Genomic DNA, 14593 nt, shown 5'->3' on the forward strand with positions numbered 1-14593 from the left:
CAACACACAATGGTTTCTTTCCTATATTGCTTCCTAGTATTTCATTTTTCTTACTTCATACTTTTCTGTTTTTCGAGTCTCTCTCTCTCTCCCTGTGTGTGTTCCTTCTTCCGTTCATTGTTATTCTTTTGTTTTGCTGCTATTGTTCTCATAATTTATTTCCCTGGACGTTTTCATGGCGATGTCCTTCAGGAGTAAAGCGAGGCTGCTATTGTTTCAGAGCTGGCGGTACTATGTTGCTCTTGTCTTTGATGTTAGCTGGCAATGAACCACCCCTCTCCCATTTTTGTTAAAGCAACAAGGTAATAGGACCGACAAATTCGATATGATACTGCATTTGCATCGTCATCACGGAGAATAGTGTTGGAGCAAATATATTTGCATTGAATCCCCAACGCTGCTTGGGAGAACCGCCCGCCATGGTCACGGTGCCCTGGAAGGAGTGAGGGTTAACGAATACTGAGGTTGACCAACCACTGGGATTCATCTGCACTAGCATGGGGTGGGGTGGAGATAATGAGTTGTCATGACAACAAGGTATTGACCTGTACAACCATCGCCGCCATTGTCATTGTCTAACTATGTCTTTTCCGTTTTGTTTGCAACAGCTTCCCAGAGTTTTGTTTGTAGAACTTTGGGCTCACAGTTTGCTCTGTGTGTGTGTGCGGTGTCGTGGCTGTGTGTGCGCGTGCATGTTTATATATGTGTGTGTGTGTCTGTGTGTGGGTGCATGTGTGTGCAGGCTCGAACGCTGGCCATGCTCTCCACGCCGCCATACCAGTGGCTGTTCTACGACCCGGCTGACGACCTCCACGACCTCTTGCTGCAGTTCCCCGACATCGCCGTCAACTTCACTGTCCTGTCCTTGACCTCGTTCAACAGCCCTCCGCCGACAGCGACCTGAAGAAACTGGAGCACGCGCTTCTCTCGGACGCCATCACCCTCGTGACGTCATCGTACTCCAAGCTGACGTCAACGAGCACCAGTCACACACCCAAGACCTTTAGAGAAGAGCTGAACAGGATCATGAGACAGGTAGGCTAGTCAATCTAAACACTCATTTAATTAATTAACCACTGCCTTCATTCTATTCATATCGCAGGACGATGTCTCTATATCTCTTTTTCTCTTTCTCCTCTCGCTTTATATTTCTCCTATTTTCACTCTTTCTCCGTCTCTCTCACAAAGTAAAGTCATTGATTGCTACATTTTTGGCCTTACTATTTTATTTTTGTTGCTGACATCTCTTTAGATATATATATTTACACACTTAAGTTTTTAAGACTGCAAATTCTAGATGTTTGTTTATGCTTTGCCAGCCAAATGTTTCTTGGCCGTGGACAAGAGAGCAAGTCAAACCTCACACAAAGACTTGTCATGGACAGCGAAAGTAGCCAAACAGAAAGCTTGATCACGGAACATCTTTCTCCTTTATCTTTTATCCTTTATCCTACATCTCTAAAATCGAAATGAACTGCAGAGATTTTGAGAGGCTAACCCTGACCTAAGACCTCAGTCGTGTGTTTTACAGAATGGCGTTGTGGGCGCCACGGGTCAGCTGTCCTTTGACAGTCAGGGAAAGAGAAGCAACTTTACTTTGAACATCACTGCCATTGGGGGCGCCGAGTACAACACGGTGAGAACGAGAATCCGGTTTTTTATTTGCCAAGTCATTCACGTGAATATTTGTTCCTCCACTCCCCTACATCCGTACTTGCGACCCTGTGAGATTGAAGAAATATTTTTTGTTCTTCCCATCAGCATCACTGTCAACATCAGTTTGCATTCTCCACTCATTATAAAAATTAAAACATGAAGCGATCCAACGAATACGAGAAGCTAATGGTATCGGACTTCTGTTAACAGACATTTAAAGGTTTGTAGCAGGTGTAGCAGGTTAATTTTATATTTTGCTTTAATGCTTGCGCTCTTTGAAAATTTATCGCATACAATGTTACTTGCATTAATTACAGGTATTAATCTTAATCCACTTTGCTTTCAGATTGGTGAGTGGGTTTCTCGGGTGGAAATCTTTGATACCCGCTTGAGACTTAACGCCCAGAACAACGGAAATCGTTCCACGCCGTTTCCACTCAAAGGTCGAGTGGCTAAGGTCGTCATGATCGAGGTCAGCGTATGTTGAGAGAAGAAAATTTTACATTTACCTTTCCTTCATGTCACCGCTTTTTGGTTCATTTTACACCTACCTTTTACTTTTAAGGATTTTTTTTTTCTTTATAGGTGTGAGGACAAGTTTTGTTGCTAGCAATTGGATAAACCTGAGTTGTTTTCAATTATTTTTATAATTGTTATTTAATAAGCAAGGTACTAGAGGGTGTCCCAAAAATGTAAGCCCGTTACACACCACTGCATAATTTGCGGATGGGTTGTCTCTTTAATGGATCAACCTTGTTCTCGTGGGAAATTCTGTTTCTCAACGAAGTTAAAACATAATTCCTTAATATTTGTCCGAGATACATTGCATATCTCCTGCTTGCTATTTCGAGAAACGAACCTTGGTGAAACAACCCGCAGAAGCAGAAGCCATGAACAGGTTTCGAGTTTTCTTGCTGGAGATATTTTTATCAGCTCGTGTAACGGGACAGGAAACAGATGGAGAGAGAGAGAGAAAAAAAAATCCTGGGAACAGCTGCTCTCGTGCGATAGCTCGATAAATTAACCTCTTAACACACCTGAGTGCGTGGACGGCTGTCGGAAAGGTGTGTGGAAGCAAAGCCGTAAAAGAATGTGTGTGTGTGCGAGAGAGAGAGAGGGGGGGGGGAATTGGTGTTTTACGCCGTGTCAGCAACTAAGGCTATATTACGGCAAGCAGCCAGCCCTGTAAACAGATGCCACGTGCAGAGAAAGATCAGCATGCCCGAGACGAGAAATGAACTCAGGGCAGCCAACCTTCACTGTATTGGTGACAGGCGCTAACAGCGCTAACCGTTGCGCCACCGGGCCGCTTATGCGAGAGAGAGAGAGACAGACAGACAGACAGAGAGAGCTTTTACATCTCAGAGTTATGTTGATGTGTCAATGACCATGTTGCCCTAAATCTTTCTCATTGACACGATTTCCAGCTTTTCCCATTGTTATTGATTTGTCATTACAATGGGAAATAGTGAAGCATAATGTTGATGATAACGAGGAGTGCTTTTGACATCCACGTCAATGTTTGACCCTCTTTCCGATGTGTGATACCGATATCGGTGTTGCTATCTGCATATCAAGCCAGCGCCATCTGGTGGTGACGGCAAGTTTTGTTTACAGCTGTGAGTCGCCCAACATCCACACATCGTCAGGCAAACAAATAATCAAACTGGCGGTGGTGCTCCATTTTTAAAGGTTTAGTGAGACAGAGCTAGTTACTAAATACTATTTTTACAAATATTCTCACCCCATTAGCTGTTCTCGAGACAGTCTCCTACAAACATGGAAGTGACTGTTGCCTTCTTGTACTATTTTTCCCCAGTTACATGTTATATTTTTCATGTTTATTTATATGATTTTTGAGTATTTCTTTTCAAAAGAAATTAAAGGACAGAAAATAGACAGACTGGCGGCAATGTCTCACAATGAAATAACAGAGTAATGGGTCCTTGAAAACAGTCAACACTGAGTAACTAAATTCAAAAATCAGGTTACAGGAGCTGTGTATTATTCTTCTCAAGAATACCTCTCTCAGAAATTTCCTCGCACATAAAGGGAAGCAACCTCTACGCAGTGAACATACTCCTTCAGTTTTCTTTTTCTAACTTTCTTCAACCCTTTCCCTTCACTTGAGGTCCAAGTGGAATATATGTCTTTCTGGTTGTCTAAGTGTACTAAAGAGATGTACGGAGTAAATTACTTCTTTGTTTCTGTGATTCTCTAGCAGCAGGACAGCATTGATAAGAAATTACTTTTCGAGACATACTTCTTAACCCGAGGAAGGAATAGTTTGTAAATATGGGCTAATAACCACTATAGTGTGTATGTTTTAACATTTCTCTGTCATAACTTTTGTTCTTGAAGTAGGCTAGTAATTTAGCATGTTTTATTTATTTTCTAAGGGCGACGACTAAATTTAACCTGTTATCATCATCATCTTACCATAGTCGTAAATAAAGAATAGTCATTGTCATTATCTGTCAATCTGTTATCTAGAGTGCGAGAGAGAGAGAGATGTTGTGTGAAATGTCTCGTTGTCTGCTTTGTTTAGCATGTGCAATTGCTTGCAGCTCAAGGCTTCAGTGAATGGATTGTTGTTGTTGTTGTTTACAGGAGCGCCCATTCACCATGCTGAAGCGAGATCACATTTCCCGGAAGGGCAACGACAGGTTCCAGGGGTTCGCTGTCGATCTTATCGATGAGATCGCGCGAATGCTCGACTTTGAATACGAGATTTACCTGGTGCATGACGGGAACTTCGGCTCCAAAAAGTCTAATGGCGAATGGAACGGGATGATCGGAGAGCTTCTGGCAGGGGTAAGAACCACTCAGCTAATAACTGTAATGAGTTACTTCCCCGTGAGGTTGGATTGCTGTGTCCGGCCATCCGACTGGAGGTTGACTGTCCTGTCTTTAGCTCATCGTGCGTCTTCTTTCTGTTGTTGCCAGTAATTTTCGTTGTTTTGATGTCGACTGTTTGTGTGTGGGTTTTGTTTTGTTTTGTTTTGTTTGGTTTGGTTTTTGTTTTGTTTTGTTTTAGCGGTGGGGGCATACTCTACATATGACAAATGTATTGTTGTAATCCACTTTATTAGTAATAGTAGTAGTAACCGCTTATTCCTCGTTCTAACGTTCGCGGAAGAAAAACATTCTTTCTGCAGTCTCTCAGTCACTTCTATTTTCTTGCTAGTTATCTTCCTTCTCTCTTTGTTTCTTTATTTTCTGTCAATCTATCATTCCTTCTTTAGGTGTGTGTGTGACCTATTGCGCTCCCTCTTATTTTAACATAAATGTCCTGTAGTTTGTGTGTGAGTGCTCACGTGACTGACATCCTCACAGAACGCCACCATGTCGGTGGCTCCACTCAGCATCAACTCGGACCGTGAGGAGGCCGTGGACTTCACCAAGCCCTTCATGACCCGCTACATCAGCGTCCTGATGAGGCTGCCGCGGCGTGAGACGTCATACTTTGAGGTGAACGTCACACGCCATGTTGGTGTCGTCACACATGTCCTTTTCTTTTTCTTATCGCCACCAACGGTGACAAGTGTGACGTCATAGACTGCCAGCACGCGTTGCGATGTAGTGACGTCAGCGACCTCACTAGCGTCTTGAATGGCCGCCATCGCGGTATTGTCAATCAGCCATTTGTTTCATCAACCAGTTAATGAACAAATATTTCCAGCGATGTTTATTTATATTTTAAGGATTAGTCTTCAACAAAGTAAACAATCGTCAAATGAGAACTTGACTCTGTACTTGACTTGTGTCCATTAAGGCGATTGGTTGTTTCAAAGACAAAAACAGGTTTCGGTTTCTTTTAAAAAAGTTATTCTACTGTGGATAAGTATTTGGTACATTTGTGTCTACTCTGATGTAGATTGTATGTGTAGCTCTTACAGCAGTATCCTAATAAAGTGTGTGTACGTGCGTGTGTGTGTGTACAGTTTCTGAACCCGCTGTCGCCGATCGTGTGGATCTGCACGATGTGCTCCTTTGTCGTGGTGTCGATCGTGCTGTACATGCTGGAGCGCATTGGCACGGCCCCAGCACGCGCCGACGGCCCCTTGCAGCAGCGCGCACCTCAGATCACCATCCGCGAGGCCTTCTGGTTCATCTTTGGCTCCCTGCTGCAGGGCAACACGGACTCCTCGCCCTCCACCATTCCAGGTTCATCTCGCACACACATCGCCGATAACTACGTTTATTTTCATCTTTTATTTTATTTTGTTTGGTTTCTTTACGCTTGTGATTTGTTTTCTGTTAATTATTTAATTGTTCTTTGTCTTGTTAAGTTATAGTTCATCTCAGAGAGCAGTACAGAATCATTTTGCATACTTTATTGAACATATTCGCTCATGACCTGTACAAAGTTGACATAACGAAGTAATAATACAGTTAAAACACGTGACAAGGTGGTTGATGCTGTGCAGGCCGCATTCTGACCAGCGCGTGGTGGTTCTTCGCCTTGATCCTCATCTCGTCCTACACGGCCAACCTGGCGGCCTTTCTAACCGTCAAGAAGATCAACACACCGATCAAGTCAGTCACGGACCTCGCCCAACAGAACAAAATCAAGTATGGGACAGTCAAGTCCAGTGGAGTCATGTCCTTCTTCAAGGTGATTCCTTTATGTCCAGGGCTTACTCTCCTGTCTCGTCTGACTATCTTTATTCTTAATTCAAGTAACGGTCAGGCTTGTGTTTCGATTTATTTATTTGGTCTTGGACTCTTCACCTTTCAACTTTGCAGAACACCAAAATCGAGCATTTTGCCAAGATGTGGGCCCAGATGTCCGAGATCGAGCCGGACTCCATGGTGGACAACACGAGTGTGGGTTTTATGCAGGTCAAGGAGCAGGACTACGCCTTCTTCTGGGACACCACCGTCAACAAATACCACACCATCGTCGACTGCGACCTCATGGAGATAGGCCCGCCCTTTGACCCCAAAGGCTTTGGCATAGGCGTGCCGCCTGGCGCCACCTACAGGGAGGAGTTGTCCATGGCTATACTAAAGCTCAGCGACAGAGGACGCTTGCACGAACTGGAGACGAGGTGGGTCACTGTCTTGAAATGTAAGAAAATGAAAATGTCTTAGACGAAAACGCACTGAATGATGTCGTCGGTACATACTGCATGTTATTGCTCTGTGTTGACAGTATAATTTCTTTAATATTGTTGGTGCTAGTGTTCATTTCCTTAGTGCTGACATCATCAAGCTGCCAGAAGGTTACGTGAAAGTCTTGCGACACATCCTGCATTCTGGAAATGTTAGAATGGAGGCTGTTCATTGTCTGTTGCAGGTACTGGGGCAACCGGAACTGCCCCGACCTGTCGAAGCCCTCATCAGACGAGACGAGCGAGCTTCAGATTGAAAACGTCGCTGGCGTCTTCTTCATCCTCGTTGGCGGAATTATCATCGCTGCTGTGGTCTGCCTGGGCGAGTACGTGGGACACGCTCTGCTGCGCGCCTCCAAGCTGGTCAGTGTTCCTTGCACTTTGAACTTCGTAATTACTTCGTAATAACTCGTGCCTAATGCTGCAACACTTACCTTAACATCTCTCTAATGCTGCGGCGCCTAGAACGTCACATTTACGTGAGGATTACGTCTCTAAAACGAGGCAGAAAGCCCAGAAATAATTTCACTAGATAATAAAAGCCCATGAATGTGTCTGAAATCTTCGTTTGGTTTTTTATTTATTTATGTATTTATTTATTTATTTATTGGAATCTTATAAAAATTTCTGTCATAATCGTTTCCTAGTTCCTTTGACACATTTTGAACCTCTTTGTTTAAATCATGTTTCCTTTCATCGCACTTTTGATATGCGTCTGCGATTTCTTTTGTATATTCCGTGACTGTTCCAAAGTACTTACACTTGACATTGCACTTGTCCTTCACTGTGATATTTATATAAAAGGTAAATTTGGATCATCTTGAATATGTTCTTCGGTGGCCTCATCACCACAGATGTTTTCACGAGGACTGTATGTATATTTCAGGCTCGTAGGTCCAAGTATGCACACGATGACGGGGAGACAAACAGCTTTCTCTGAGATGATTGTTTGCATGTTAGATAGAGTGGGTTAATGTGCTCCATCCTGCGCTCGCTCACTTGTGTGTTTATATATATATATCATATGTGCGCGTGCTCCCATTTATGTACACGTGTACGTGGACCTGTGAGTACGTGGACCTGTGAGTACGTGGACCTGTGAGTACGTGGACCTGTGAGTACGTGGACCTGTGGCATTCACCTCTAAAACTCGCTCTCACTAAACTAAAAACCCTAGAGGGCAGCTGTCCTATGCCCGCAGGGAGATATCAGAGTACAGCATCAGACTAGAATCGCCTTTTATCTTGTCCTGTAGACAGTATAGAGGGCATAGGGCATCGGGGGCATCACAGATCGTCTTACCAGAATGAACAGACGCGACGCAACAAACACACACCCACACACACATGCACACCGTCCACACACACACACATATGCAACGTTCTTTCCAATGCAATAGATACGCACAAAACACTGCTTGGAAAAAAACCAGACTGTAAAAACAAATGAAAGCCCATGGTGCTCAGATACATTTTTTCCTCTGATTTATTTTCCTTTCCTTCCTTCTTTCATTAGTTCGTTTTTTGTTATGATTTGTTATTTTTTTTTTTTTACTTTCCGGATTATCTTGACAAAAGAAGAAGATATAAAAAGAGGAAAAGAGAGTGCTGCTTAGCTAAAGATCTTTTAAAAAAAAATGACTGTTACACTTGGGAAAAGAACTGGGATTGGGTCGAAGCACCATGGACGGTTGAACTGAACGTGAACACTTTCAAGAGTCAGACAGTCAGCTTGCCTGAGGGTTCGGACAGCCCTTACTGTACATGAAGGTAAAGGTTAGACCCGCTCAAACATTGACAACCACTCTCGGGATTGGAAAGATCAGAAGGTTTGTGCCGCAGTTGTTCTGTGGGGACAAGCGAAGCTGAATGGCAAGAGAGCAAACGTTGGCGATACACTGATGACGATGGACCGTTGGCGATATTAGCATTGCACTGGCGTAGGAAGATGTTCGACTTTGGGGGTGGAGGGCAAACCGAGGCCTGAGTAGTTGGGGGGACAGGGGATGGGGATGCTGTAACAGCGCAAGGGGATGTGAAGGGAGCCCGGCCTTGGTCAGTGGATTTCTGATCTTTTTCCTTTTCTTTTAAAGAAAGGTTTACAAAAGCATTTCTAACTCTGGGGACTTTTCTAAGAGTGGGATATTACGAGTTTGATCCTTTAAGGTCATTTTTCCTCCTTTACTAACCACTCACCTGTGATAAAGCCCTAGTTGCTGGCACGGCATTAAACACAAACAACAAACAAAACACTCACCTGTGATATAGCCATAGTTGCTGGTACGGCATTAAACACAAACAAAGAACAAACAACAAACAAAACACTCACCTGTAAACAACTGTGTTAGAGTAGTGATGTAGATCCTACTGCGCTTGTCCAAATGTTTTCAGACTATATTACATTACTGAATTAAATGTAGATATTGACAATCGAATTGTAAGCGCATTATTATCATATCCTAGAAAAATAATTTACGATTGCAATTACAAGGGGCCCGGACAGGTCGGCGGCCCTGGGCAAACTCCATGCTGATAGTGAGCTCGCACATTACAGATGAAGCAGAGGCCTCCCACCCAAAGTAAACACCCATTACTAACAATGAAAAACATTATCATGCACCAAATATCACTTATTCATTAGTCAAACATCAATCCATATCTTTGTGCACACACCTTTGTTTCAGCTTCCTTTCTTTAGACTGAGGGCTAGATGTTAAAAAAAAAAAGCATAACGTTCGCTTATTCTGTTACCCTGGTAATAAAGATTTGTTATTTCTCTCTCTCTCCCTCCCACCTCTCTCTCTTCTCTCGCTCTGCTTTTCTCTCTACTTTTTTGCACGTGTGAAGAATCACATCTCAGGTATTGAGCCTGGGGGAGAGGGTACAACTCAACATCCCTTGTCCACCTGGTTCCTACGCCACTGTATTTATGATTGACTGGAGGTTTACACGACAGCACGTGCACACACACACAAGCTGACCCCAGTGCACACGAGCGCAGTCACGTGGGTGTGACGAGTCGTGTTGCGTGGAAGGCCTTGAATGTCGTCACATATCCGACATGGTCTGGTGCTTCTGTGTAGCAGTTCCTCCCGCCATTCTGACATGACATTATTGTTTTGTAAGCTTTGTGTCCAGCCGTTCTGGTGCGTGTCGGAAGTGTTTCATAACCATGGAACTGTGTCTCGTGCGTTCATTGATTAGTCAGCGACAGTACGTGGTTGAGGTGCCTCCCTGCATGCTTCGTCAACAACCTCCCCTCCTCCTCCCGCCCGTCTTTCAAGAGAGCTGTCGTGCTTACAATCTGTGGTCATGCCTACCTTTAAAAATTACATATGACAGCTGTTACTTTGGTACACTTAGCGAGTACTTTTAACCTACTAAGACTATTATTGTCTTTAAGGTGATGTCAGAAGTAGACTCCACTGTACTAAACACTACTTTCAAGACAATTTAGTGCAGCTATAATTATAATCGTCATCAGCTATGTATGACTGATTATCCGAAAGTTGTAATTTTAAATGGAGAGACACATAATAAATTAGGGCAAAAATTTGAGATTATTGCATATTCTGCATCTGTGCTTTACCTAACTTCGCTTAATTCAAAATACCTCGAAAACTACTTTTTTTCATCCGATGTTAATGCTTAGTGACCTACTTTTGAGATAATTATTTATATTTTAATAAAAATAGCTTTTAGAATTTGTCTGCACCAAAAGAAATGCCTAAAATAAGTCATGGATCCCACCGTTAGAAAGTCTTTGAATTTCACCTATCTACTGAATGCAAACTTGACTATAATGTGCAATCACATTTTTTTCCTTACACTACCCACTTTTTTACACAAAAGATTACTTTATTTCTTTCCCACTTTTCTCAGTTTCACCTTTTGTCACATTCCAACTTTATAATAATTTCTAAAGAGTTGATGATGTATTGTGTGAGTAAAGCAGCAACTGATCTGTCATTTCCTTTTAGATACAGCATTTCCATGTCATGGATCCTAAATTCTTTATATAAATTAATCCACATTTTTTTAATTGTGCATAACCATGCGCTTTCTTAACTTTCATCCTCTAAACATCAATTATTTATGCCACGTGTGTGTCAAGAACAGTTAATATTTTATTTGTGTTTATTCAGCAGGAAACCAAGGGTCCCGAAAATGGCTACGGAACAGGTGAAGCCTTTCTTTGATGTGGTTACTTCCTGCTCACCTGATTTTAGAAACGGAAAACTAAAATCCTGCAAGGACTGTGCCAATGGTGAGAGCTGACTTCACAACAACAAGAGCCTGTGTGATTTAATTGCCACGTTCCTAAATATTCATCACAACTTTCGTTATGCGCCTCTTCTTGGTTTTCTTCGTCTGCTGGGTGATGACTGATTCTGTTCTCAAAAATCACTTCACTGGAACTGGTTCCTATGGGCGCATAACTTTTCTTCCTGCTTTCACGAGTGCTACGAGGCGTACAGCAATAAGTGGATTCTATTTATTAACTGCACTGAATTTCTAGATGTCCGTGGTAATGCATTTTCTAAATGAGTCACAAAGCTCACCAACACAAAATGGTGTAGATGAGTTTTTCAGTGAACTCTTGGTCAATTTTTTCCAAGCTGTACAAGATTTGTTTTGAGAATTAATTCCTTGACTGGTTACTTTTTTATACACATGATTAGAAAATCATTTTAGGAGTTAAATTTTTAATATCTAAAGAAAGTAGTAATTGACAGAAATTCCTTCCTACTTAGCTGCATGCATGTATGCATTTATTAAAGTCTCACACTCGCAGTTGTGCAATCACGAATAATGTATAAATGTATGTATTTTTTCCTCTGCGCGTGCTTGTGTGTGATCTGTGTGTTTATGTATACTCGTGTGCTCACATTCGTGTGTGTGTGTGCTTCTGTGTTTGCGCGAGCACTTTTGATAGTTGTGTCTCACAGATGTCTGAATCATTATCATGCTCGTATGATTGGTGATAGTGAGGCATTTAAAGTGTGTGAATGTATTTTTAATATTGTCACAAATGTGCCGATTTCCTGTACATATTTGTAAATTATCAATGTAGAACTTACAAACTACAATGAACTATTTCAAACTGTTTGCTCACATTCTTCGTAAAGAAATAAACTAGAATATTTCTTATAACCATTTTCAAAGAAATTGTGAATTGTGTGGGGGAAAAGAAGAAATTTTTTATGTTTACTCGAGTAATCAGTAATGTGTTCATATGTGCATCGCAATAATTTTCTAGTCATCGCCTTCAGTCCCACTTTAGTTGACTTTGGCTCTGAAATGGCGAACACAATTTGCTAATGTTAAATATATACGTACGTACATACAGACAGGCTGCAGGGTAAGTGTAACGTATTCTTCATTCAGTCCATTGGGTCGAGTCGAACAATGCATACATTTCGTCGCTTGCTCTCTTCTATCATTTTGCCTCATGTCAAGAGCACACAACCCTTGTAGTCTTGTCTCGTCGTTCTTGACGGATTACTTCCCTTACAGCTGGAGTGCACGTTTGTGTAGTTAACTTGCATGCAAACTGTATGTGCGATACCTGTAAAAAAAAAAAACACCTCTGTCCAGGTCTGGGGTTTTTTTCGATTTTATTCATGGACCTTTCTTTTTTTGTGGTTATGCCATGTAACTATACTTGAACCGTGAATCTGTGAAAAACTTTGACATGTACAGCATCAGGTATTTATAACATGCACAGTTGCAATGTACCTGACTGTACTTTTCAGAGTAAAGCGAGTAGTGCTCAGGATGGTGTCCAAATATCCACACACATGCTAATGTTTGACTAATACACGGATTGTTGGGTTAAACTCTACTTCGGACAGTTTTTCATATATATATATGTGTGACACACACATATGTGCCCGTATGTACACCAACTCTCCCAACTTTTTATCTGCCTACAGAAGGCGTGCAAGTTGATTGCACATTCTTGTACCTCTGATCAAGTAACATCACATGTAAACAGACGGCGTGGAATCCTCCCCTGAGAAGCTGAAATGTCCGGAAGTTTCAGCACCATCAGATGTAATTTTTCTCCTTCTCTTCATCAAACATCAGCGCTTGTGGATATTAGGATGCCATCGTGAGCACTGCTCGCTTGTCGAAATTCTCGTTTTATTTTTGTCTTCTAATACCAGCCGTCAAAATACACTTGTCTGGCTTTTACTTGACACTTTTGGAGGTGTGTTTCTGTTGGGAACTGGAGAAGACTGCACATGGCAAAAGACTCAACTTCTAGGAAGACTGTTATGCACAATATTTCATTTTTACATAAAGCCAAGAGCTACCCTCTTCTAGTGTTGTGCGCGAAAATTGTGATAATAAAATAATAAGAAAAATGTCACCAGAATGAAACGTTGTTGTTGTTGTTGTTGTTGTTGTTGTTGTTGTTGTTTGCACGTCGCCGGCTCATGAACATTCAATGTCACACAGGTAACCATAAATACAGGGGTGGGCAATTAATTTTCCCAAGGGACCGCATGAGAAATTGGAATGGTTTTAGAGGGCCGGACTAATATAGTTAACTCAGTTTTACCCAATACTGTATACATAGCATATATATTGGCGGGCGGGCCAGCGGGCGGGCCGGTCAGAGAGAGGAGGCGGGCCGGATGCGGCCCGCGGGCCGGCCTTTGCCCAGGTCTGCATAAATACATGGGTTGACTAAAAGTGAGATGCAAACTCAGAATGAACATACAAACGGATATGCAGAGAGGGCAGTAACGGTGCTGAAGAAGTAGGAAGTAAACATCCAGCAATGAATGACTCTAATTAAAGTGGTGTTGCTCGCCTTGTCAGCTCTCTGCTGTCGACACGTGCAAACACTGCAGCGCCGACACATGGCAGCAAGTGAAGGCTTTAAGCGCAGACTTCCTGTGGCAGACAGACTTCACTTCCAGAAACCTCCACAGGCATGTATGGTGTCCTACCAACGTGTAAACTCCAGTCTTCTGTCGCTCAAACTGATTTGCCAACGTACAACTTCTATAACTCCTACAGGAAATCTTTCTTTGGTCATTGAAAATAAGTTTTCCTTCTCCGGTTTAGGATATACAAGTTGTTCTTAACCTTTACATCATAAAACATCTTACATTTTTTATTAAATCCACATTTTGGGCTACCTAAAACCTGTTTTTCAGAAATATACTTCTGAAGAATGTAAACAAATATTTCAGTTATTAAGTCATCCAAGTAAACTGAAATTATCCTAAAGTGAATATAGAGTATCAAGAACAAAAGGAATAAACTAGAAAGTAATTATGATTACTTTGCAGCACCAAACTGTTAGAAAACATGATGAACAATCAAACTTTTTTTTTTTTTTTGCCACTAGTCTGTTTCCGTGTGTTTCTGCGTGCATGCGTGCATGAGTATTAGAGATAGGGGATGTACACACACGTTTGCACTTCAATTTCAACAAATATAAATGTAGATTACCTGGATCTCGATCGGTACTTATTAAAACACTTATGCTTCGTCTTGTGAAAGTTGTGCCACGCGTGGCGCCTCATACCAAAGAACTTGTGGGTCAGAAAAGACTTGTGACCTGCGCACTTTGACCTTGGCGACTGGGGGCATTATCATGAAGCTGGCGACCGCACTTCTGCTTACAACTGTCGCTTCTATTGTCAATGGCCAATGGATTTTGGAACAAGAAGAAGATGATTACGACGCCTACGAAGACATCGATGGTACGTGGCTTCCATGATGAGTAGTGTTTGACTTGTCTGACTTTGCCGAGACACGGAAACGGTTTTCGGAAGTCTCAAAACAGGCAGCCAAGCTTTG

At 42.2% G+C, this 14593-nt stretch overlaps 3 protein-coding genes across 4 annotated transcripts in view; all 3 read left to right on the forward strand.

Moving 5' to 3' along the window:
• Nucleotides 1–940, forward strand: part of LOC112560016 — a 20178-nt gene extending 19238 nt beyond the window's left edge. Inside the window, exon 7 of the mRNA XM_025231562.1 lies at nucleotides 743–940. Within this exon, the coding sequence (XP_025087347.1) occupies nucleotides 743–904 (162 nt within the window). The 3' untranslated portion in view covers nucleotides 905–940. The remainder of the gene's footprint in view (nucleotides 1–742) is intronic.
• Nucleotides 901–13154, forward strand: LOC112560014 (glutamate receptor ionotropic, kainate 3-like). Of its 2 annotated transcripts, XM_025231560.1 has the most exons (10): nucleotides 901–1035; nucleotides 1532–1636; nucleotides 2003–2128; nucleotides 4267–4470; nucleotides 4993–5127; nucleotides 5601–5823; nucleotides 6087–6274; nucleotides 6406–6710; nucleotides 6959–7136; nucleotides 10921–13154. In XM_025231560.1, exons 1-10 carry the CDS (start codon nucleotides 1027–1029, stop codon nucleotides 10969–10971), a joined length of 1524 nt encoding a protein of 507 aa, XP_025087345.1. In that variant the 5' UTR covers nucleotides 901–1026; the 3' UTR covers nucleotides 10972–13154. The 2 variants fall into 2 exon arrangements, with proteins under 2 accessions (XP_025087345.1, XP_025087346.1); XM_025231561.1 differs by lacking the exons at nucleotides 901–1035; nucleotides 1532–1636 and adding an exon at nucleotides 1764–1876 and having other exon boundaries at nucleotides 10918–13154.
• Nucleotides 13155–14254: 1100 nt separating this feature from the next.
• The window catches only part of LOC112559091 (fibrillin-1-like), a 67808-nt gene continuing 67469 nt past the window's right edge, over nucleotides 14255–14593 (forward strand). Inside the window, exon 1 of the mRNA XM_025230011.1 lies at nucleotides 14255–14496. Within this exon, the coding sequence (XP_025085796.1) occupies nucleotides 14388–14496 (109 nt within the window). The 5' untranslated portion in view covers nucleotides 14255–14387. The remainder of the gene's footprint in view (nucleotides 14497–14593) is intronic.

The sequence above is a fragment of the Pomacea canaliculata genome, linkage group LG3, assembly GCF_003073045.1.
Source record: "Pomacea canaliculata isolate SZHN2017 linkage group LG3, ASM307304v1, whole genome shotgun sequence".
Classification (NCBI taxonomy): Eukaryota; Metazoa; Mollusca; class Gastropoda; order Architaenioglossa; family Ampullariidae; genus Pomacea; species Pomacea canaliculata.